At 49.4% G+C, this 24,825-nt stretch overlaps 1 protein-coding gene across 1 annotated transcript in view; it reads right to left on the reverse strand.

Moving 5' to 3' along the window:
- Positions 1-206: 206 nt before the first annotated feature.
- TEP1 (telomerase associated protein 1) overlaps positions 207-24,825 on the reverse strand; it is an 87,736-nt gene continuing 63,117 nt past the window's right edge. Inside the window, 22 exon segments of the mRNA XM_060254943.1 lie at positions 207-765; positions 1,841-1,945; positions 2,431-2,555; positions 3,854-3,959; positions 5,131-5,208; positions 5,285-5,471; positions 7,787-7,905; positions 9,022-9,161; positions 10,625-10,757; positions 11,741-11,808; positions 13,436-13,562; positions 14,969-15,076; positions 15,491-15,607; positions 16,670-16,833; positions 17,683-17,901; positions 18,540-18,693; positions 19,630-19,839; positions 21,799-21,954; positions 23,212-23,311; positions 24,036-24,160; positions 24,347-24,464; positions 24,566-24,791. Coding sequence (XP_060110926.1) covers positions 634-765; positions 1,841-1,945; positions 2,431-2,555; positions 3,854-3,959; positions 5,131-5,208; positions 5,285-5,471; positions 7,787-7,905; positions 9,022-9,161; positions 10,625-10,757; positions 11,741-11,808; positions 13,436-13,562; positions 14,969-15,076; positions 15,491-15,607; positions 16,670-16,833; positions 17,683-17,901; positions 18,540-18,693; positions 19,630-19,839; positions 21,799-21,954; positions 23,212-23,311; positions 24,036-24,160; positions 24,347-24,464; positions 24,566-24,791 — 3,017 coding nt within the window. The 3' untranslated portion in view covers positions 207-633.

Consider the following 24,825-nt stretch of genomic DNA (forward strand, 5'->3'; position numbering starts at 1 on the left):
GTGTTTGTTGTTGGGGAGGAAGGTAAAGGAGATTGTGCGCCATTATGAGATTTGGAGTGGAGGGTGGGATATAAATCCAATACCATCATCTTCTAATAGCAGGGAGCACAACCACAAAAAAGCCCTGAGTCAGACCACTCCGGGGGCAAAAACGTGAGGTTTGTTTAAGAATGACACAGAACAGGAAGAAATGGCTTGCTCCTGAATTTTCTGCCCATCAATTGCTGTAAACTTTTATTGCATTTTGAATACAGACTGCAAGGTGACCTCATTCACATAATTGGTCACTAGCAAATTGGCTGCCCACAAGGCCATTCTGCTCTCCCCATAGACTAAACCGAGGTGGGCGATTGAAGAGGCACAAAACGGACTTTAAGGTGGTAAAGACCAAACACTTCCTGCCTCTGCTGCTTTTCAGTACCTAAACCTTATTCATCTCATCTTTGTTCTCGAGCTGTTTGGCCCCAACACAAAAGGCACCACCAAATCAACCAAGGTGCAAATCATGAATGTGTTTTACGTTCACCTTTCAAGCTTCAAGCCCGGAATGGCTGGCTCCGGAATGCGATGGGGAACCAGCCGGAATTGGAGATCATGCGAGGAAGACAAAGCTGGAGCGTCTCTTCCTCCCTCTCAAGCACTGAGGCTGCTCCACTCCAGGAAGTAGATGTTGCCCAGGGTGTCGGTCGCGACAAAGAGAGGCGGGTTTGCCCGAGGGCAAGGTTCGAGGCGGGAGATGGGGGCGAGGCATCGGAACTGGCCCAGCTGCAGCCCAGACAGAAAAGAAACGGATACGCTGGATAAAGACAGGGGCGAGACTCGAGGGAAGAAAATGTGGCCGGATGATAAAACCTGGATCTGAACAGGACTTGGCATTAGCTGCAGTTGCAGGCAACGGCGTGGTCATGCAGAACTGAAGAAGGGGTTTAAATTAAGAGGCGGTACCAGCTGGTGTTTAGGAAAAACTTTTTTATAGTAAGAGTTGTTCAGCAGTGGAATCGGCTCCCGAGGGAGGTGGTGAGTTCCCGTTCACTGGCAGTCTTTAAGCGGCAGCTGGACAAACCCTCGTCAGGGATGCTCCAAGGTGGCTGATCCTGCATTGAGCAGGGGGTTAGACTAGAGGGCCTGTATGGCTCTTCCCAACACTGTGGTTCTACTAATTCCCTCCATTAAAACAATTCCACCTGCACAGAAAACTCAGTAGCAGAGGGAAGACGCTTGCAGCCCAGCTTTCTTCTTGATATACTAGTTTTCTACAGGCAGAGGGATTGATGGACACTGCGTGAGTACACCCTGCTGCAGACTGAAGTGGTACACACCAGCTGCACCACTTTGGGGGGGAGGGTGGAAATGAGATCTCAGGGGGAAAGAAGGTAAGGTTGGGACGGGGACGAAAAGAGTCGGCAAATTTTTAAGTGAACAGGTGAGGATAAGGGGCTGTTCTTCCTCGACAGACATAGGACAAGGTGGCTTAGTCCTGAGGTAGCCCTGAAGCGTGGGGGGGTCCAGAGGGCAGGGTTTTTTTGTAGCAGGAACTCCTTTGCATATTAGGCCACACACCCCTGATAGAGCCAATCCTCCTGGAGCTTCCAGGGCTCTTCGTACAGGGCTTACTGTCAGCTCCAGGAGGATTGGCTACATCAGGGGTGTGTGGCCTAATATGCAAAGGAGTTCCTGCTACAAAAAAAGCCCTAGCAGTGGGTAAACATCAAACCTAAGGATGGTGTTACATATAACACTCTACAAAGAACACTGGCAGCCACAATTCTATGTTGCATCGCTGAGGATACCCTAACAATGCAACCTGTCCTGTGATAAGTCCCACATGGGGGTCTCTTACCAGCTGCTTTGTGCTGCCATCCCAGATTTTCATATCCCGGTCGTGGGATGCCGTGACAATCTTGTCTTCGATGATGTGGAGAGCTGTGATTCTGTCGTTGTGAATCTAAGAAAACAACAGACACAAGGTTGAAATGGCTGGAAATAGGGAAGTAACAAGCTGGTTGTAAGCAGAGACTGTTTCAAAAAACAAGATAAAAAACGGCTTGGTCCCACTTGTGGTCCTCTTGAGTCCCTGCGGAAGCAAGTCCCGGGTTTTAAAATGCAGAAAGGCAGGTTAAATGCTCAAGTTTGCAAGGGGGGTGTAAAAGGACCTGAAAGACAGCTTCAGCCCATAAAAAATATGTGGAACAAGCATTAGGTTCTAGGTACCAAAGCAGCAAAGTCAAGTACTGGTGAAAACCGAAGATGCAGCCTGGCGGGTGTGTCCTTCCCCCACTCCATCAGCTGACTCAGTAAAGTCCAGGTGAGGCTTCCATAAGGGGACCAAGCCCCAACGCAGTCAAGGGTTCAAAATCTGCTCCAATTCTCTGGAAGCTAAACCCCATCCTGGTCACCTTATCCCATCCAGCGCAACTGCTTCCCCCTCACCTTTCTCCTCTGCTGCCTCTTAAGCACCCACTGGCAGTCTGAATTCTCCAGCTCCTCCTGTTGCTGCTGCTGCCGGGTCTGGGTCCACAGGGCTCCTTCAGAGTCACCACAGAACAAGAACTTATCTGTCGTAAAAGGAGGCAAGAATTAAAGATGTCGCCTGCAGCCCTTCTGCCCGCTTCTTTCCTTCCCGCCCCCTTCCCTCTGAAGTCAGCCAGTGCCCTTGATGTGAATCTGCCACCTCGCCAGCCAATGGCTCTTGCAATGCCAGACAGGGCTGATGCTAAACTGTGCCAGCCGGCTTCCCACTTAAGAACCTGGTTGCACATCTGGGGGTGGAAAGTACCCTCAAGCCACCACCAATTTAGGGTGACCCAGGGCTTTTTTTGGTAGCAGGAACTCCTTTGCATATTAGGCCACACACTCCTGATGCAGCCAATCCTCCAAGAGCTTACAGGGCTCTTTGTACAGGGCCTACTCTACTGTAAGATAAGAACATAAGAGAAGCCAATATGCAAAGGAGTTCCCGCTACATAAAAAGCCCTGTGGTGACCCAACAGGGTTTTCAAGGAAAGAGTCAAATGGAGGTTTGCCTGCCTCTGTGTACTGACTGATGAGATTGGGTTAGCATGGGCCATCCAGGGTGGAGCACATGTTCCTTTCCTTTCCTCTGATTCAAGCTCTTTTGGACTAATATCATGAGAGGTCATGGACCCTCCTGATAAACGTCATCTGTGAGACTTTGTACCCAGACAATACAAAAATTGAGCAACAGTGAAGATACTATTAGGAGATCTATCAGATAAAAGGAGCAAGATTATTTTATAGTGAGGTCAAAAGGAAATATTGCCCAAACGGTACTTTAAAAATAGATTCCAAGGTGTCACAGGGGGACATCTCAATAAATTATGCACCAATGTACCAAACTTCACTAAAGAAGTCACACAAACGCTCTGAAAAAGGGGTCCTCAGTAATCTACCAGTCATAACAGGTGGGCTGTATGTTTAGCCGAATCAACTTAAAAAAACCAAAAATAATTTTGGGTGGACGAATGGAAGGCTTAAGATGGCCGTGATCTCAAGTGGAGGGATTCCAAAAAATAAACGAACCCCGCTGCGGGCACAAAAACATGCACTCCGATAATCCATCTCCTGGATACGTTTCCTAACGCCTTCACAGCAGTACGGCCAAGTTCCTCAATGGTGCCAGGAGAAGCACATATTGAGCTCCCAGATATCGCTTTAGAATGTGCATGTTTCCCTTCCCAAAGGCAGATGGTAAGCAAGGCTCTTCTGGGAGTCTTAATGTCTGCATGTCTCCACCATGAAGACTAGAAACTTGTGTTTCAAATGGCACCTGAAAGCTGCATGAGCAAAAGCATCTCCCCCAGAGAAACCATTCAGGTCTCTTGTCCCTTCTCACCCTTGACCAGGCGAGCAGCAGTGACCGAGATCGACGGCCTTTTCGGTTCCCAAAGTATGAGCTCCGGCTCCTGCTCCTCCGTCTGCTTCTCCAACTTGATCTTCTTCTAAGAAACAAAAAGGGAGGATGCAAATCTGATAAGAAAGAGGAGATTGGGCCATCCCCCCCACCCCCACCCTGCAGCTCTTGTTCAGCTGAGCATCACTGACTGAAGAAATTCAACTTGGGCAAATTTCACCACAGGAAGCTGACTTCAGGATCTGCTTTTGATAAGCAGAATTCCCGAATCAGGATGCAGTGACTGGCTGGAAAAGGGATCCAACCAGATCGGCTGCTGGTGAAATAGGGAGGAGATGGTCCTCCTTTTGACCACCCAAAAGGTTATGGTGGGGATCATGGGGCTGGTATGGGAAAAAGTTACTTGCGACATGGGCTGTGATGAAGAAAACTGGGCAAAATTAGGCAAAAAAGCTGGCTGGTTCTGCCCCAGTTCTTGGGAAGCAGCTGTGGCATCAGTCAGGCAAGCAGAAGGTCCCAGGTTCAATCCTTGGCATCTCCAGTTAAAAGGACCAGGCAGTAGGGGATGGGAAAGACCTTTGCCTGAGGCCTTGGAAAGCAACTGCCAGTCTGAGTAGACCATACTCAGACAAGCTGGAACAGGTCCAGAGAAAGCAACAAAGATGGTGGGAGGTCTGGAGACCAAGTCCTATGAGGAAAGGTTGCAGGAGCTGGGGATGTTTAGCCTCGAGAGGAGGCGGCTGAGAGGTGATATGATTACCATCTTCAAGTACTTGAAGGGCTGTCATATAGAGGATGGTGTGGAATTGTTTTCTGTGGCCCTAGAAGGTAGGACCAGAACTAATGGGTTGAAATTAAATCAGAAGAGTTTCCGGCTCAACATTAGGAAGAACTTCCTGACCGTTAGAGCGATTCCTCAGTGGAACAGGCCTGGTGGTGGGCTCTCTTCCTTTGGAGGTTTTTAAACAGAGACTAGATGGCCATCTGACAGCAATGCAGATCCTGTGAATTTAGGGGGAGGTGTTTGTGAGTTTCCTGCATGACCCTGGAGATCCGTTCCAACTCTATGATTCTATACTGACCGGGATGGGCCAAGGGTCTGCTTCAGTGCAAGGCAGCTTCACGTGTGGGAGCTTTGATCTGGCCGGCTGCTGCAAGACCAGGCTCAGTAGGCAGAAGAAGCCCAACGTGTATAAGAGCCTACGGTGATTCAAGAGTTTGGGGGGACCCCCTGGCTTCCAGCCGCAGAAGCTCCTCACCATCTCAAATGAGCCAGGAGTAGTTGCAGAGTACCAGAGGTGAAGGGTGCCCTCCTCGGATGCAGAGACGTCAAAGTACTCACGGCTGAAGTATCGCAAATCCTCTCTGCTCCTTGGGGAATGAGAAGAGCATTGAAGCAGGCTCTTCTCCCACCCCCTCTTCCCCTGAGAGCCGCTTCTCTCCCACTCACTTGCTGTTCCAGAAATTCTTGACGTTGGGATTGAGCACCAACAAGGCTCCATCGGTCAGACCCAGAACGACAGATCCACCAAGATGGGGCGTCCATGCGCAGAGCACCGATGGTTTCGCTGCCAGCTGGAGAAGCTGCCTATGCGCCAAACTGAGCGATTGAGGAGAAGCATGTGCAAGAGAGAGAGAGAAACTGAGTGCCAAAGATATACAGCAGAGGTTGGAAGTATGTGGCAGGCCTTAAAGATGCCACAAAGATTATTTTCGTGTGGACCCCGTGGGCGCTGGAAGTCCCCCCTTTTGACCAATGCTGGATTAAACCCTGTGCAGGCCCCTAGGCAGTCAAAATCTTGGGGCCCCCTCGCAAATTATCTCAGAGTTGCAGCACCCACCCCACCTTCTGTGGCCCCCTGCTGCAGCCTGCAGGCACCTTCCCAAAAGCCCTTTTAACAAAGCTGTGGAGGAGGAGAGAGAGGCAAACTTGGAAACGATGCCAGCAGCAGCCACACCAGGCAAGTCGGGCAGAGAGCGGCTCAGTTGCTGGCTGTGTGTGCAGGCTGGGAGGGCTGCAAGCAGGGGGGAAACGGGGGAGGAGGAGCCAGCCTGGGACCGCCAAAGGCGTGGGGGCCCATAGACCAGTGCCTACTTTGCCAAATTGTTAATCCAGCCCTACTTTTGACCAAAGAGTTCTCCCTTGAGCTGGCTGTACAAAAAGTCCTCCCTTGAGCTGGCTGGGAGCAGTCGAGTTGAGCATCCTGGTTCCAGCTGTGGTCAGCCAGATGCTTTAGGGAATGCTCATAAGCAAGGGGATGTAAGGTAGAGTCCTCCCCTGTTTACACCCAAAAAGGAGAATACATTATTCCTGAACATGGAGGTTCTGTTTCACTTCTGCAGGCTAGCAGCCACTAAAACTGTTTCAATATAAGAAAAACACTGGAAACAATATAACCTCCACGTAAACCCTGTGTGAATATATTTAGTGCAAAGCTGAAAAGACAAAGTACAGAACACTCAATATACAATATATGAAATGTCCCCACAAAGTCTTTCCACAGCCTGATAATTTACATGGAGGCTACATTGTTTCCGGTAGATTTCTTATATTGTTTACTTAATACCCGGGCTCCAGTTGTGTTGATTATTATTGAAACTGTTTCAAACTGATGAAAGTTAGAATGCCCATTGATGATATTTTTGAGATGGGCTAAAACCAAAGTCTTTTCTCCAGTCAAAAAGGAAGTCCTTGAAATCGCCCATGGTAGTTTGAACCTGAGAGCCTGCAAAGTATGCTCACCCCTATTTCTTGGTCTTTCTTATCCAAAATCTTCACCCCGCTATCTTACCACCCCACATTATTTCAGAGTTTTTTTGTTTGCAAGACTGAATATTAGACCTACGACGGATTTGCAAGAAAGATTTCTGAACAGGCCTTACATGGAAAGAATCTGCCTTTGTGGTCTTAACAGAATCGATACATCCTTTCATGCTCTGCTGGCGTGCAGATTTTTTGAGATTATGAGGGATTACTATATTAAGTACTATATTGCCTTTATTCAACCAGTTGTCCCCCACATATTCTGGAAACCCTGGCTGTTTTATTCAGTAACAAGAACCCTAAGAACACTCTTAACAATTCCAAAATTTGTCTCGGTCCTTTTGGCCCTTCTATCAAAGAAAATAAGAAATATAAGCCTTCTGCTGCTCAAGATTTGTGAATCAATGAGTTTCTAAGGAAATAAACTGTTTGTTGAGCAGTGGGGTTAAAACAGATAAAAGGAAGTCCTTCACCCAAAGGGCGATTAACACCTGGAATTCACTGCCACAGGAGGTGGTGGCGGCTGCAAACACAGACAGCTTCAAGAGGGGATTAGATCAACATATGGGGCAGAGGTCCATCAGTGGCTATTAGCCCCAGGGTATTGTTGGAACTCTCTGTCTGGGGCAAGTGATGCTCTGTATTCCTGGTGCTTGGGTGGGAAACAGTGGGATGGCTTCTAGTGTCCTGGTCCCACTGATGGACCTCCTGATGGCACTTGGTTTTTTTGACCACTGTGTGACACAGAATGTTGGGACTGGATGGGCCATTGGCCTGATCCAAAATGGCTTCTCTTATGTTCTTATGTTTGTCTCAGAATTTATTTTAAAAAGTCATCATCTTTTGAAACCAAGTTCCATGAATGATACATGGTGCAGAAAGGAACTTCTTCTCATCTGTCTTCAAACCCCCTCCCCCATCAACAACTTCTCCCTGATAAAAGGCCAAGAGGAGCTCTGCAAAGAGAAACGTTTCCCCTTCTATTTTCTCTTTTTCCTCCCCAAGTTCAGCTCTCTTGGGCCAAAGCAGGTTCCAGGGCTGAGGGAATCGAAGTCTTCAGGGATGGCAACTGGATCCCTCAGACTCCTGGTTTCCCAAGGCTTGAGAAAGGAGGGATTGTAGGATGCCGGGGCTGCTTTGCCTGGCCTTACCTAACTGCCCCATCCTCACATTCACTGGAGTTGATGTTCCAGAGGCTGATTGCACCAGAGGCTACCAGGACAGTGTGGGGGGAGGTGAAGGCCACGGCACTGATGCACTGAGAGCCAACCTGGAAAGTGGAAAGGACAGAATCAGGGATAAAGCGCTGCATTCCTCACTATGTCACTCAGCCCATGGACACTCGAGAAAAAGCAACTAAGTGCATCTTCCCCACTACGGCTTTTTGCAAATGCTTCCATTTGCTTCCAGAGGTATAACCTGAGAGCTGCTTTACCTGGCCCCATTTTATCTTTGCAAATCTGCTTAGCAGTCAACTCCTCGTCATCCCCCAAAATTTCTTGTTTAACATCCAGTCTGATAGAGAGTTCGGGAGAATCTGAAAGCGCTGCACGCTGTCTTATTTAGACTGGTCCTGGAAGAGGTCTTTCCGGTGGGTTTTTGGTTTTGGGACTTTGCTTTGGACTAACGTAGATACCCATGCCACAGAGTGGTAAAGCTGCAGTACTGCAGTCCTAAGCTTTGCTCACGACCTGAGTTCGATCCTGGCAGAAGCTGGGTTTTCAGGTCACCGGCTCGAAGTTGACTCGGCCTTCCATCCTTCTGAGGTCGGTAAAATGAGTCCCCAGCTTGCTGGGGGGAAAGCGTAGATGACTGGGGAAGGCAATGGCAAACCACCCTGTAAAAAGTCTGCCGTGAAAATGTTGTGAAAGCAACGTCACCCCAGAGCCGGAAACGACTGGTGCTTGCACAGGGGACTACTTTTTTTTTCTAACATAGATACACAGCTGTGTTGGTTTGCAGCAAAAAAAAAAAAAGGCAGGATTTGAGTCCAGTAACACTTTAAAAGACCAATAAGATTTCCAGGGTGTAAGTTTTGACTTGCAAACCTCACCCCCTGGAAATCCTGTAGGTCTTTCAGATGCTACTTGGGATTCAAACCTTGTGCTCAGCTGTTTCAGGCATGAGGTGTCATCCCACCTGCTCCCTGGAGCCTGCTTTTCTTCCATTAACACGCCAGAGGGTCCACTCACTACCAGTGTTCCCTCTAAGCAGACCCAGCTCACACATTTTGTCTTAGCTCAGGAAGGATGGTCCCCCCGAGCACACTAATTGATGCAGTAGAGCTCACAACTTTCATGCCAGGAGCTCACAAAGTAGGATTTTTGTTCTCCACAGCTTAGAGGGAGCGCTGCTCGTTTCCACCCCCACCTGGAGTGCCAATTACCTTCGCTGTTGTCACCACCTTGCCTTTCCGCCACAGCGTCAGCTCTCCACCTTCCCCACCAGACACAGCAAATTCTCCCTTTGGGGACCAGGCCACAGCTGTGATGGCCCCAAAATGCTGGGGGAGGCTTTTGACGCCACCTGCCGGGAATCAAGGAACTGTCAAGCCTGGGAAGGGCAAGTCCCCACCAGACACAGCAAATTCTCCCTTTGGGGACCAGGCCACAGCTGTGATGGCCCCAAAATGCTGGAGGAGGCTTTTGACGCCACCTGCCGGGAATCAAGGAACTGTCAAGCCTGGGAAGGGCAAGGGGCAGAGCATAGTGAGTTTCAGAAGTCTAGAGAGGGTGGGGCCTAATAGACTACTACAGTGCGTGTCTGACTGAGGATTCAAAATGCTTGCTTTTTTCATTTAACAAATTGCCTGGTCCCAAAGCCAGAAGTCCAAACAGTCTATAGCAGGGGTGTCAAACTCATTTGTTATGAGAGCTGGATCTGATATAAATGAGACCTTGTCAGGCCGGGTCATGTGTGTACCTATTTAAGATTAGCTGGCAGAGATATAAATTTTATAAAGAACACAGACAAACATTAGTATGTATTTTTAAAAAATGTAAAACATGCTTAAAACGTTAGCACTCATTGGTCTTAAGGATGCTTTCTTCGTATTTCTCCCACAGGATCCAGGGACCTGGGCAAAGGAAGCTCTGGTTTGTTCCTTCCTTCCCCAGGGGACTGGGGGAGAGGAGCCTCAGCCAATGGAGAAAACAGAGGTTTTGCTCTGTAGCTCCTGTGCAATTCAGCAAGCCTTGCAGAAGGAAGCAAGATATAGGGAGAAGGAAGCATATGACAGCCAGTTGCTCAGGGGGCCTGACTCGGCCCCCAAACTGCATGTTTGACACCCCTGGTCTATAGGCAGGCCAACGGCTGACAGGCCTAACTGCAACTAGCAGACAGACATGCCGTTACAACATTCTCGATCACCAACTATTCCCTTGATGAGAAGAGAGCTGGGTTTTACGGTATGCATGCTGTCTGGTGAAGAGGAAACTTTTATTTTAAAAAAAAATGGAAGGGAAACTATTCTGTAGTAAGGTTTGCAAATGTAAACACTTTCTAACTGCTTCCTCACAAGTTAGAAAGCCAAAATAATAAGCAAAACCAAGCGTGATTAATCATAAGCATTTACTGCAAAATTCCCCCAGATAATTCAAAACAAATAAAAACAAACCAAGCTGTTTTCTTCAGCAGAAGACTGTCAAAGATTCAGGTGTCCCGCAGTCTACGTACATAGCCCCAAGTGCCTTTCTTGGTTCCCCTCCCACCCCCATTTCCCACCGTCCACTTACATCTTATCATTTGAAGATGATTCTAACTGAGCCAGCCCTCTCAGCCATCTACCCCTAGTGTCTTCTTTGATTGGCAGCGGCTCCAGTCTCATGCAGAGAACTCCCCCCCCACCCCCCAGCCCTGCCACCCGAGATACTTCTGAACTGGAGTGGAGAGGCCAGCGGTTGACCGTCGGATCTTTCCCTAGGAAAGCCAAATGATGGCATTTGTGTGACTTCAGATGGAGACTCTGTGTACGTGACCAAGTAACTAACCATCTTTCTTGGGAAGGGCCCACAGCCGGGCTGTTTTGTCTTCAGCTATTGTCAGGAAAGAGGAAGTCACGGTAGAAACGGCAGCCCCACAAACAGCGGCGGAGTGCCCGGAAAGGACTTGGGGTCGCTCCATCTGTCAATCGGAAGGAAAAGGTAACACTGTGATGCATCTCTGGGTGCAGAGTTTGGGGCAAGGCGGGGGAAGCCAGGTGAGGAAAGGCATCGTTGCTGCTCTGTCTTGTCCAGCGCTTTCATGGCTCCGCACAGCCAAAAAGGAGGGGGGAAAGTACCTTCAGAGATCATATTTGCGATGCAGAGGCTGAGAACGGAGTGCCTTCACGGGAACGACAGTGCAACTGCTCTGAGAAAACAAGCATACTCTGCTCCCAGCCACTGTCAGATTGAAACACCTCTGTGAATGGAATAGATCCAGAAGATCCAGCCTAAAGCAAAGCTCTTTTCTGCACCATTGACTTCAGTAGCAGAGTGCAGCACCTCTCCAAATTTGGAACCAATGGGATAGAAAAGAATTCCAGCTTGCCTAGGCTGTATCCCTATTAGTGTGCTTCTTTAACTAAAGGGCTTTCCGTCTCTTCTTAACGCATGAAATTAAACATCATTCTGTTTCACTGGCCTATGTAACGACTGCCATCCTCATGATTTTGTTCATGGGGGGGGGTGAAGAAGGGGAGTTTATATTTACCCCTAGCAGGGCTCTTTTTCTAGCAGGAGCTCCTCTGCATATTAGGCCACGCCCCCTTGATGCAGCCAATCCTCCTGGAGCTTACAGTAGGCCCTGTAAGAGCAGCCCTGTAAACTCCTGGAGGATTGGCTACATCAGGGGGCGTGGCCTAATATGCAGAGGAGCTCCTGCTAGAAAAAGCCCTGACCGCTACCGAGAATACACCTAGCGTGAAATACATGGTTTCTATCACCAGGTGAATATTTTTAATCCGACTGCAGCTCTGTCCACCTCCCTTAAATTTTATAAAGTGTTTCTGACAACGGGAGTGGGAGCTTGAAAGAACAAAACAACACAGCTGGTTTAAACAGGGCTGTGCCCAGCGCTAAGCCACAGGAGGAACACAGCCCCAGCCCCGCTTCCCCATCGCTTACCGTCAGGGGCTTCCAAAGGTTCACGGTCCCATCCGAACCGGCAGCAGCCAGCAGAAAGGCTTTTTCCCCTGCTGTAAGGAGAATGAGGAAGAGATACTGGGAGGAAGCAGGAGAGGGCTCCACTGGCATTCCCATTTGAAAGGCAATTCCTCCCCACTTTAAAAATCATCCTTGCTTTATTTTATTTTACTTCATTTATATTCTGCCTCTTTGGTATAATGGTGAAGTGTGCGGACTCTTATCTGGGAGAACCGGGTTTGATTCCCCACTCCTCCACTTGCACCTGCTGGAATGGCCTTGGGTCAGCCATAGCTCCCGCAGGAGTTGTCCTTGAACGGGCAGCTTCTTGGAGAGCCCTCTCAGCCCCACCCACCTCAAAGAGTGTCTGTTGTGGGGGAAGGAGATAAAGGAGATTGTAAGCCGCTCTGAGTCTCTGATTCAGAGAGAAGGGTGGAATATAAATCTGCGGTCTTCTTCTCTCTCCCCAATGAGACCCAAAGGAATGTACATTGTTCGCCTCCATTTTATCCTCTCAACAACAATCCTGTGAGGTAGGTTAGGCTGAGTGTGCGTGACTGGCCCAAAGGTCACCTGACAGAAAGGCTCACTGGGCACCCGTGTATAAGACAACAGGAAACGCAGGAAGCATTCATAAGACTAGTAGCGATAATCCAAGATGCTGCATAGCATATGGAAATACTGGAAGACTAATAGACTATCAAATGCTCAAATCAGAATTACAGAAAGACAGTAATAGACACTGAATCCATACTACTTAAGTGCACCCAGCAAGAACCTTCCATGGCAGAGCAGGGATTTGAATTTGGGCTTCCCAGATTCTAGTCTGACAACTGCTGTATGTATATTTCAATGCAGATTTGCATTACGCACACGACAATCTCTTCAACTCGCCCATTAATGTAATCCACAACACGCATTATATATATGGCATTTTGTGACTCAACGGCCACTTTATTTTTAGTTCCATGTTTAGAAAAAGATTGTTAATCAAGGCAAATGTTTTCAAACATCTGCATGGTTATAAGGACACTTTACAAGGGAGATCCTAGCAGTTCTGCAGGCTAATTCCATGGAAGCATCACAAACTCAACAGCAACAGAGTCCAGCACCTTAGAATATCCTTAAGTAGGGTTGCAGGCAGGGCTTTTTGTGTAGCAGGAGCTCCTTTGCATATTAGGCCACACACACACACACCGATGTAGCCAATCCTCCAAGAGCTTCCAGGGCTCTTCTGACAGGGCCTACTGTAAGCTCTTGGAGGATTGGCTACACTGGGGGGGGGGGGTGTGGCCTAAAATGCAAAGGAGTTCCTGCTACAAAAAAAAGCCCTGGTTGCAGGTCAAAGTCTTCTCAAACTGCTGCCCTGGTGGTCAAAAGCTGGGGTAGGAGTTTTGTATATAAAGTTAAATTGCTCAGTTTTAAGGTCTTGCAAAAGCTACGTGCACAACCTGAACGCAATGGCTGGCAAACTGAAGAGGTGTTTCTGCTGTTCAAACAGATCTTTATGCTGATCAGCAACGTGAACGCCTTAAGCTGAACCAACCCAAGTATCAGCACACTCTGGGATCTGTCTGCATGCAAAGGTCAAGTAACAGGGGCAGCGGTTTCAGAGTCCATTTCCCTCTTCCAGATTTCCAAAGCAACTTCAAAGCGGCCTGAGCGAGTTATCCTTACTTTGATCCCTGAAGCCGGCACAGTGGTTGGCTTGACATGGATGAGCCAGGAACTGGGTTTTCTCCACTCCCTGGAGGTCCCACGCCACCAGCATCCCTTCTCTATCCATGGAGATCACATGATCATCCTGTGGTAATGGTGAGACAAGGGACAGACATGTTTGCGATGATGATGGGCATAACAAGTGCTAAATGTCCTTGGTGCCAAAGAAAACAGTTCTAAAACAGCTGTGCTCTAAAAACAGCACCGATTAAAGATGTACTGCAAAAATTTGCCTACCTAGTATTGCTAGATGTTTTGTTCCAGAAACCTGTACGTGGTTCAAAGTGCTGAGAGATTCTCTGTTCCAGTGTCAGGGGTTGGGTGGGGGGCTAATGGTAGGGCAAAAAGACTAGGGGTGTACCAGCAGAGGCTAGAAGGAGTTTGGAGGATGTAGTGCAAGACAAGTGATGAAATTTCTCAGAGTCAATAAACCCTCCAGCACTCAGAAGCCATTCTAAACAGCCAAGTCATACCACCTACATGCAGAAAGGAGTCTCGGTGCCTTCTCCCTCCTTCCAACCTTTTGCTTTGGAGCCCACCAAAAAGCCCAAGCCCAAGCGATTTGCAGAACTGCTGCCTGAGGAGGAGGAAGTGCTCCAGGCCAATCTGGGGTAAAAAAGGTAAAGGTCGTCCCCTGTGCAAGCACCAGTCGTTTCCGACTCTGGGGGTGACGTTGCTTTCACAACGTTTTCACGGCAGATTTTTTACGGGGTGGTTTGCCATTGCCATAGCGGCCCTGTGGCGCAGAGTGGTAAAGCAGCAGTACTGCAGTACTGTGATATGAACTCTCTGCTCACGACCTGAGTCCGATCCCAGCGAAAGCTGGTTCAGGTAGCCGGCCCAAGGTTGACTCAGCCTTCCATCCTTCCGAGGTCGGTAAAATGAGTACCCAGCTTGCTGGGGGGAAAGTGTAGATGACTGGGGAAGGCAATGTCAAACCACCCCAAAACATTTGTGAAAGCAACATCACCCCAGAGTCGAAAACGACTGGTGCTTGCACAGGGGACCTTTCCTTTCCTTGCCATTGCCTTCCCCAGTCTTTTACGCTTTCCCCCCAGCAAGCTGGGTACTCATTTTACCGACCTCGGAAGGATGGAAGGCTGAGTCAACCTTGAGCTGGCTACCTGAAACCAGCTTCCGCTGGGATCGAACTCAGGTCGTGAGCAGAGAGTTCAGACTGCAGTACTGCAGCTTTACCACTCTGTAGGAAAGAATCAAAGCAGTACTCTCTCTCATTAAGAACTTCTAAGGGCACCCTGCCCTGGATAGACCAGGCAAGCCCAATCTCACTGGATCTCAGAACCTAAGCAAGGCTGATCCTGGCAAATACTTGGATGGGAGACCTCCAAGGAATACCAGGGCTGGGAGACAAAGGCAGGCAGCAGAGCTACCTTTCTGAACGTTTAAGCCCCCAGTAGGGGTCGCTAAAAGTTAACCATGACTTCCAAGCACACAAACACACACAGAGAAAATCCCCAGGGACCACCTTACCTCGCTTGTAACCCCGCAGATGGGGCTCTGGTGCCCCAGGAACACCCGGAGGCGTTTGCCAGTTTGGGGATCCCAGAGGCAAACGGTGCAGTCGTTGGAACCAGACAGCTGTTTGGAGAAGGGCAGGATGGGACAGGAAGTGAAAAACGAAGCTGCAAAGGGGGACGAGCCTTTGGGGAAGTCTCAAGGGATCAGCGCTCAGCGGCCTGACTTATGGTGGCCCCAGTTGTAGCTGCTGCATAAAATAACAGGCAGGGGGCCCCCCAAAAAAGGGCAGGAAGCGGGAGAGCCGTGAACTGCTTTACGAAAGGGCACGGCTTGCATGATTCACCAGGAGTAATCCCAACTGTGACAGCTGGTCCTCAAGCCGGAGTGCCAGCTAACAGGCAGGCAAGGAAGCGGGTGATTCTTTCCAACCCCTTGGGGTCAAGGTTGTCTGGCCCCTCTCCTGCTCCTGGGATTCTACCCCTCCCCCCTGCACAGCAGCCCACCAACATGAAAGGCACAATCCCCCGAACGAACCAACATGGGGCCTGCCCAGGCACAGGCGGAGATCCAGTCTTGGTGGCAGAAAGGCAGGGCGCGCCAGAGGCAGGGCGTCTTCTCGGAGGGGCTCCTCACGTCCCACAGAAACAAGGCCTGAGAACAGAGCGGAAGCATTTCCTGCTATTTGATTTCATTTCTTCTATTTCTATCCCGCCCTATCCTGCAAGTGGGCTCAAGGCGGCTTACGGCAATAAAGCGGCACGTTGGCAACACGTTAAGATTCAAATCCACATATCGAGATTAGAACAGCACCGTGAAAACGGGTATGACCGAATCAGAGGCAACGTAATAAACAACAGCTCAGACGCTGGCGGCGAGACCGCGCAACAGCAACGACTGGACGGTTGCACTTGTGCTGTTCTTCACGTAGTGCCTGATTTGCCTCAGGTCTCAACAAGAAAAAACAAACGGCCAATGGAAGGAAATAAGTGGGCAACCGGTTACCCCCACGCCTCGTCTCAAACTCTCAAGATGACAGTTCACCCTGTGAGCTTCCAGGTGGAACGGGGAGGGACGGTGGCTCAGTGGTAAAGCATCTGCTTGGTAAGCAGAAGGTCCCAGGTTCAATCCCTGGAATCTCCACTAAAAAAAGGGTCCAGGCAAATAGGTGTGAAAAACCTCAGCTTGAGACCCTGGAGAGCCGCTGCCAGTCTGAGTAGACAATACTGACTTTGATGGACCGAGGGTCTGATTCAGTAAAAGGCAGCTTCATATATGTTCGTATGTTCAACCCATGCCTCTCCAGTCCCTGTCTGGTACTCTTGCCACAGCATTATTGGACCTTATGAAGCCAGATAATCAGAAAGCTGCCCCCCTGTTATCTCCCCCCCTGCAGGGGGGAGGGGCAGAAGTCTGCTGTCCCTTCTCTAGGCTGGTAGTTTTTCCATGTCAACCGATGGCCAAGGAATGCCTGCCCACTGCAAAGGATTCTGGGACACATTCTCATACCCTAGTCAGCTCTTCTGGCCTCTTTACTTGCCCTGCCTGAACCAAAAGCATGTCTCATACTCACTCCTAATATTTCGCTGTAGTCACCAAACATTGCAGAGGGCAATTCGCCGCAGCAGAGAAGCTGTTTTTCAGGGAAGAAACCTCTAGCAGGCTACATAGGAGACCCATGGGAGCTCTAAGCCCACGTCCCTGTTACGGCCTTACCCGGTCTTTGCCTCCAGTGGCCAGGGAACTCCCGTCGAGGCTGAAAGCACAGCAGGTCACTGTGGCAGTGTGGCCATGAAGGGTGGCGAGCGGGGAGATGCCGGTGTCCGAAGCAGGGCCAGGTCTCAGGGTCTCTGTGAGCCACAGACGGACGGTGAAATCCTCTGGAAGAGGGACAAGAGAAGGATCAGAAGATGGGAGCGGCTGGAGGACTGGCGCGCTCTACTCAAGAGCAGGAGCCAGAAGTAGCAGGAACCCCGGCCTGTGGTCACCAGAGGCCACATGACACAGTTTCTCTTACCATCCATGGGCCACACTGGGCAATCCTTGCTGCAGAGAGAAGTTCTGGGACCTCCTCAGACCGGAAGTCCCAGGACCCCAACTGGAAAACCTTAACCTTTCGCCCTGATCAGTGTTCCCTCTAAGCTGAGTGAGCGTGAGCCAGCTCACAGATTTTTAGCCTCCAGCTCACAGATTTTTGTCTCAGCTCAGGAAGGAGGACCCCCGAGCACAATAATTGACGCGGCAGCTCACAAATTTAATGCCAGAAGCTCACAAAGTAGAATTTTTGCTCACAAGACTCTGCAGCATAAAGGGGACGTTGGTCCTGATATGGCTCAAAGTTACTACCAAAGGAAAGCCACTCTGTAGGTGTTCAGTGTATCCCTTCCTGCGTAATTCTTTAAAAATTCCAAGACCGGCCTTGAAATTAAAACCTGAGATTACCAAGGAGACCATATCACAGCTGGTAAACTATGATAGCCAATCAGCCAGCCACTCACTCGGCTACACTACCTTAGCTGCCCAACACGGGCCACAGCTCTTCCTCTTGCTGTGAGCTAATTCCCGCCTTCCATTAGTAACTGGGGAGGCTAGGATAAAAGCGAAGCTTTCCTGTGTGGCAAGAGGTGCCCCTGCCTAGTCAACGTCGTCTGCCGATTCCGACTGAGCTCCCCAGGAGAGGCACTTCCCAGAAGCCCCTGCGCTTCCCACTGCTGGAGCTTTGGCGTCACCTGAAGTGGATGCCATCAGATTCTTGGAGACTGCAAGGCCCGTCACAGCTCCGTCGTGACCCCGAAGCTTACGAAGGCACGAGGGAGGAAGGTCCGAGGTGTCCCAGATGCAGAGGGAGCCATCGTCGCTGCCCCCAACCAGGAAGAGGTTGTCCAACCAAGCCAGGCTGCAGACAGCCACCCCATTTCCTCTGCAGTGTGTTGGGCTGACGTCAGATTCTGCAAGAGAGAGGGGATCCGCGTGGGAGAAAACCTCACAGCTTTGAAGACCAGTCCTCCAAGGAAATGCCCATACAGTTTGGGGTAGTGGTTAAGTGAGAGAGCCAGTTTGGGGTAGCGGTTAAGTGCGCGGACACTTAAGTGTGCGGGGAGAACCGGGTTTGATTCCCCACTCCTCCACTTGCAGCTGCTGTAATGGCCTTAGCCAATCATAGCTCTTGCAGAGCTGTCCTTGAAAAGGCAGCTGCTGTGAGAGCTCTCTCAGCCTCATCCACCTCACAGGGTGTCTGTTGTGGAGGAGAAAGATAAAGGAGATTGTGAGCCACTCTGAGACTCTGATTCACAGAGAAGGGAGGGGTATAAATCTACAGTCTTCTTCTGTATAGGCATGTAAGTGCCATCAAGTCTCAACCAACATATGGGGAGCCCAGCAAGGAGCTTCCAAGGCAGGCGAGAAGAAGAGGTGGCTGGCCATTGCTTTCCTCTGCAGAGCCTTGTTTGGTGAACTCCCTTCCGAGTACCGACCCCGCTTAGCTTCTGAGATTTGACAAGGCTGGGTGATACAATGCCAGTCCACATTCCTGAGCATCCATACTTCCTGTCTTTACTCCAAACCTGGTGTCTTGCTAGTCACTTACGCCATGGCTGGTGATAGACCCAGATGTCATCGGAGTGGTACCCGACAGCGAGCCGGCTGCCGTCGGGATTGGGTGCGGTGCACAGAGCTGCAGAAAGGGCGGAGGACTGTAAGGTGCTCCAGAGCTGTCCCAAGCGGCCTGTCCAAAGCTGGACCTGCAATGCAAGGCATGGGCATCGGTTAGATCGGACTTGAGAATCACTGGCTTGCACCCCAATGGGTTTCTGCTGTCCCCTCCTGCAACCTGTTACTCGGATGCCCTCTTCCATTCTGCCGTTCCCCTTTTGATTATCAAAGATTATAGATGTGGCCTTTTAGCTCCAGATTTATGGGACTGTGGCTAACAGAACTCTGGATCTATTCCCCTTACTCTTTGACAAGCATCAAAATGGGAATGCTGTCTCTTCATGTGTCAACCGACGTTAGGGTTGCCAGTTGGTCTGGAGAAAAATCTCCTGCCCTTCAACAGGGGCTCGATGGAACATTATCAACCAGGTGATGCCATTTACCTCCATGCCATGAAATGGTTCAAGGGCCCATTTCCACGCGTGACATACTTAAGTAACCACCAAGTTGCGAATGACTTATGGTGACCACCCGCAAAGGGCTATCAAGGCATGTGAGGAGCAGAGGTGCCTTGCCTTCCCTCGCAGAGCCTTCCTTGGTGGTCTCCCATCCAAGTACCGACAGCTTCTGAGTTCTCAGGTGATTGGGCTATACCAGGGGTAGGAAACAGTGGCTCTCCAGATGTTTTTTTTGCCTACAACTCCCATCAGCCCCAGCCAGCATGGCCAATGGCTGGGGCTGATGGGAGTTGTAGGCAAAAAAAAATCTGGCGAGCCACGGTTCCCTACCCCTGGGCTATACCATGCTGCCTTCCTTCCTTCCACATATTAAGCTTCTATTAAAAAGGACATTTCTTTCTAGGCCAGCTGGCAACCCTAATTGGTGGATGCAGGGCTGGCCCACTGGATGAAGAGTTTTTCAACCGGACGTGACAAAGCACTGAACCCGGGCAATGCAAGCTTTTTGCTCCTCCTCCTCCCTCCTGTTAACCCTGCAGCCAGATGGTTCACCGTGCAAAGCCGTACCTTGGTGTCTTTTCCTGCAGTGATGAGCTTCCCCCCTGGGAGGAACTGAGCACTGGTGACGCAGCCAGAGTGAGCCGTGAAAGTGAACAAAGCCACAGATTCCCGCCACGACCAGAGACGGATGGTTCCAGCCAGAGACCCGGCTGCCAAAATGTTGCTGGCAGAGGAGAAGGAAATGCAACGGACGGAAGCATCGTGGCCTTTCATCTCCTGCAGAAGAAGATTTGAGTCGAGAAAATGACATCGCTCTATAAACCTTTGTCACGACTTGTTTCTTAACATATGTAATGCAGCCACCAGCGCAGAGGTGTCAAACATGCGGCCCAGAGCCTCAATTAGGCCACTGGAGGGCTCCTATCAGGCCCCGAGCAACTGGCTGTCATCTGCTTCCTTTTCCCTGTCTCTTGCTTTCTTCTGCAAAACAGCTTGCTTTGCAAGGCTTGCTCCATTGCACAGGAGCTACAGAGCAAAACCTCTGTTTTCTCCATTGGCTGAGGCTCCTCCCTTGAGGAGGAAGGGGGGGAGGGAGAGTTTGTTTTGCCAGGCTTTCTCAATCGCACAGCAAAGCTACTGAGCCAAGCCTCTCTTCCTTCTACTGCCTGAGGCTCCTCCCCCTCCTGGTCCCCTGGAGAAGGAAGGAAAAACCCAGAGCTTCCTTTGCCCAATTCCCTGGATCCCATGGGAGAGATACAAAGAAAGCACCTTTAAGACCAAGGAGTACTAATGTTTTAAGCATGTTTTAAGTTTTTTTAAAAGAAATCTTTGATTGTATTTATCTGTGTCCTTTATAAAATTTATATCTCCGCTACTTGGCCTTACATTCTATGCCACGCATGGCCTGGCCAGACAAGGTCTCATTTCTCACTGAATATAGCACCTTTAATTTATTATGGTTTTATAATTTTTATGTAACTTTTAAACTGTATTTTAACTGTATCTTTTATGAATTGTATAATTGATCATGGTATATACCATGTCCTGTTAGCCGTCCTGAGCCTGCTCCGGCGGGGAGGGCAGGATACAAATAAAACATTATTATTATTATTATTATTTATGTCAGATCCGGCCCTCATAACAAATGAGTTCGACACCCCTGCATCAGGGATTTAATTCCAAACACTTTATTTAACATTCCCTGTGGAACTGTGCCCAAGTTCTAAGGCTTCTTCGTTGGGACTATGTGGCGCTGAGGATGAGACTCTTACATTATACTAATACATGAATCCGGATTTAAACAAATTAAACTTTATTTGTACATAACGTGTATTGGTTTCAGGATGTATCACTAGCTATAATTTCAGTGGATAAAACAGTGGAAGTTAATAACTACTAACTGAAGCGCAACACTCATTCCATTCGCTAACACTTCTCACACACAATTCTGTCTTTCTCTACTGCAACTTATCAACAATTAAAGGAACACACACATATAAGTTCAAAATCATTACACAGGGGTGTGAAACATGCAGCTCGGGGGCCAGATCAGGCCCCCAGAGAGCTCCTAGCAGGCCCCTGAGCAATTGGGTGTCATCTGCTTCCCTCTCCCTCTCTCTCGCTTCCTTCTGCATCACAGCTTGCTTTGCAAGGCTTGCTCAATTGCAGAGGAGCTACAGAGCAAAGCCTCTTATTTTCTCCATTGGCTGAGGCTCCTCCCTTGAGGAAGGGGGACAGAAAGCTAGCCTTGCCAGGCTCTCTCAATCGCACAGCAGAGCTACTGAGCCAAGCCTCTCTTCCTTCTATTGGCTGAGGCTCCTCGTCCTCTTGGTCCCCTGGGGAAGGAAGGAAGGAAAGAGCCAGACTTTACTTTGCCCAGTTCCCTGGATCCCATGGGAGAAATACAAAGAAAGCACCTTTAAGACCAGTGAATGCTAATGTTTTAAGCGTGTTTTATTTTATGGGGTTTTTTTTTAAAAAAATCTTTAATGGTGTTTGTCTGTGTCTTTTATAAAGTTTATATCTCTGCTAACTAATCTTAAATAGGTACACACATGGCCTGGCCCAAGAAGGTCTCATTTATATATCTGGCCCTCGTAACAAATGAGTTCGACACCCCTGCATTACAACCTTCTTTGAAAACAACCTGAAAGCCCCCCGTTTCTGCTGCCCTCGTGCTCAGGAGACCCCAAATCTCCACAACTACCGCCCCAGAGCCATTTGAACCTTCCTCACCGAGACCACGCTCAGATCATTCATGTCCAGAATGGTGACAGTCCCAGCCCACCCTCCTGCAGCCACCAGCTGATCCACAGGGTGAAAGGCTGCACAGTTCAAGGGACGTGAACAGTCTCGTTCCCTTGTCACATGACCCCGAGCCGACTCCCAGAGCTGAAAAAGAAAATCAGAGATGCGCATTTATTGCTACTGCTCATTACTACAGTCCCCCACACCCCAAAACAGGCACACACGTTGCTAGTAATGGCCGATACGTTCAAGTGTTCAGTCTGCAAGTTGCCAAACAAGCCAATCGCTAGCAATTGTAGAACTGTACTTTTGTGACGCGCATGTTCTTATTTCCTTGACTGTTTTGTGCTTTCGCGAACGGGCTACTGACAGGAGAAGAAGATGGCACTGAGCCTGCCCCGTTTTGTGAGAAGCAACAAGAATCTTGTGTGCAACAGATAGGGAGGCAGAGGTGAGAACTAACCGACATCGTCAGAGGCCAGATCATGAGAGGATGTGACTGTTCTGTGTTCCCGGGTTTGAGCGAAGCAAGATTGTGCATTTCAAAGGGAAAAAACTGGCTTCCCAAAATGCAGACAGCTATGCTTTATGTGTCGGGGGGACAACTGAGCAAATACTGGGGATCCCTGTTGTACATATGTATACATTTGGCATCCGTTATTTGCAAAACATAGCATTAATAACCCCCTAGGGCAGGGCTTTACTTTATGTAAGAGCCACACAAAATAAGCATCAGGTATTTGAGAGCCACAAGATATGAAGACCAGATGTTGGAGAGAGGGAGGGAGGAAGGGAGGGAGGGAGGAATGACGGAAGAAGGAGAGGGAGGAAGGAAGGAAGGAAGGAAGGAAGGAAGGAAGGAAGGAAGGAAGGAAGGAAGGAAGGAAGGAAGGAAGGAAGGAAGGAAGGAAGGAAGGAAGGAAGGAAGGAAGGAAGGAAGGAAGGAAGGAAGGAAGGAAAACAAATAGGTGGGAGGAGGGAGGGAAAGGTGGAAAGAAAGCAACTTTGACTTTAAATACATTCTCCATGCCACTGGCTGGCATGCGGTCACCATTGGTCAGTTGAGACACTATAGCTTGCTTTATCATTTAGAGCTGGGGACAGACTCTACCAAAACCAGAGAATGGGTCAGTGACAGGTAAGCCTGGAACATCAGTTTCCCAAATTCAGGTCCAATTTAAGATTAGATCCAGCTTGGTGTTTGGAGATGAAGGAAGAGGACTCCATGGAGTGTCAAAAGGGACATCAGGACAGCAAGGCACCCTGAGGTGGCCTCCAGGAACCACTTAATAATGTGAACATTCCTCCTAAAAACTTGATAAGGACGGCTTATGGAGTTTTCTTAGGTCAAAAACTTTGCTCCAGCGAGTTAGAAACAGGGGTGGAAGGACAGGCTCCTACCTTGATGAAGCCATCCAGTGAGACGGTAGCCAATAGTCTGAGGTCAGAATTGATGCAGCAATCTGTAATCTGGGCCTTGTGAGCATCCATGCCCATGAGCCTGTAAACAGAATGAGAAACAAGTGATCTGAGGCTGCACCCAGCTAATATAACACCATAGTACAAGGAAGGAGAGGAGAGGAGAGGAGATTGGATTTATACCTCACCCTTCGCTAGCCAAAGGAGTCTAGTAGTCTCAAAAGTGGCTTACAAATCTCCTTCCCCTCCTCTCCCCACAACAGACACCCTGTCAGGTGGGTGGGGCTGAGAGAGCTCTCACAGAAGTTGCCCTTTCAAGGACAGCTCTGCGAGAACTATGGCTGACCCAAGGCCATTCCAGCAGGTGCAAGTGGAGGAGTGGGGAATCAAACCCAGTTCTCCCAGATAAGAGTCCGCACACTTAACCACTACACCAAATTGATTCACAAGTGGGCGGGACAGTATCAAAAGAATGAACAACCAGAACTGAGGATTGGAGCTTTCCTAGTCATTATGGATTCAGTCACCTGCTCTGATTCCAAGCTACCATTTGGAACAGTAACAAACTGGTACATGAATAGCCAGCCTTTGTGTCACCAGCACTGGGAACACCCGAATCTGGATGCTCGGTAAACTTCCAACTTTACCATTCCACAGAAACAGGAAGGAGCTGTGTTCCCGGAATCATCCATTTTGTACTGACCCACCCTGATCCCTCAACCTCCCAGTTTGCCTCAGCTGAAAATTGCTTTGTTGCCAATTCCTATTTGGTACAACGGTTTCTGATCACCATTGAAGGGACCAACCTGCATCCTTCCCTCACGCTCCAAAGCTCCAAGCGTCCGTTGAAGGCCCCCAGACAGACAGATGTCTCTGACAGGAACACGCAGGCCGAGATTCCATCACAGTTGCTCAGCAAGGATTTCAGTTCCTAAATTGCAGTGAGGGGAGGGGGGGTGGAGATTGAGGGTGGACATTAGAATTTCCTCTGTGAATCAGTTCAAACATCCATCGCTGTTTCCAACAGTGATTACTGGGGAATATCAGAAGGCCTTGATGCTAAGCAGCTCTAGTGAGGAGTACTGACAAGTGGCACAAATCAAACCAACCATTTTACCTGCCCTGTCTCCATATCCAAGAGGTGGATGGTTCCTTCAGCAGTGCCCACAGCAGCCAAGCTTCCAGAGGGGGAAACTGAGACACTAGAAGGAGTGGCTGGTAGAGGCAGGACGAGGCTGGTGGATAGTGGAGGAAGGAAAAATAAATAGGATCAGAATCTGTATGAAAGAGGTGTACGCAGAAAATTGTTTCCATGGTGCTGCCTTTACAAAATTACCTCACGTTTTCTTGGGCTTCCTGGGGTTTGTTGATCCATTTCAGGAAACATCTTTCATTTCCACGCAGCTCAGCCTGGGCTTGCCAGCAGAGAGCTGAGGAATCTGGTTCGTTTGCAGCCTGTTGCAGAAGCAGCAAAGGGTTCTGGGAAATCAGGTCAATGTTCCTTTGCAAGAAGGCGCGGAAGGAGTCCACGGTTTCATTGCGCTCTGAGCCAATGGCACCCTCTGTCAGGGGAGAGATCGGAGGTCAGTGGAGATG

Source organism: Heteronotia binoei, chromosome 15, assembly GCF_032191835.1.
Source record: "Heteronotia binoei isolate CCM8104 ecotype False Entrance Well chromosome 15, APGP_CSIRO_Hbin_v1, whole genome shotgun sequence".
Classification (NCBI taxonomy): domain Eukaryota; kingdom Metazoa; phylum Chordata; class Lepidosauria; order Squamata; family Gekkonidae; genus Heteronotia; species Heteronotia binoei.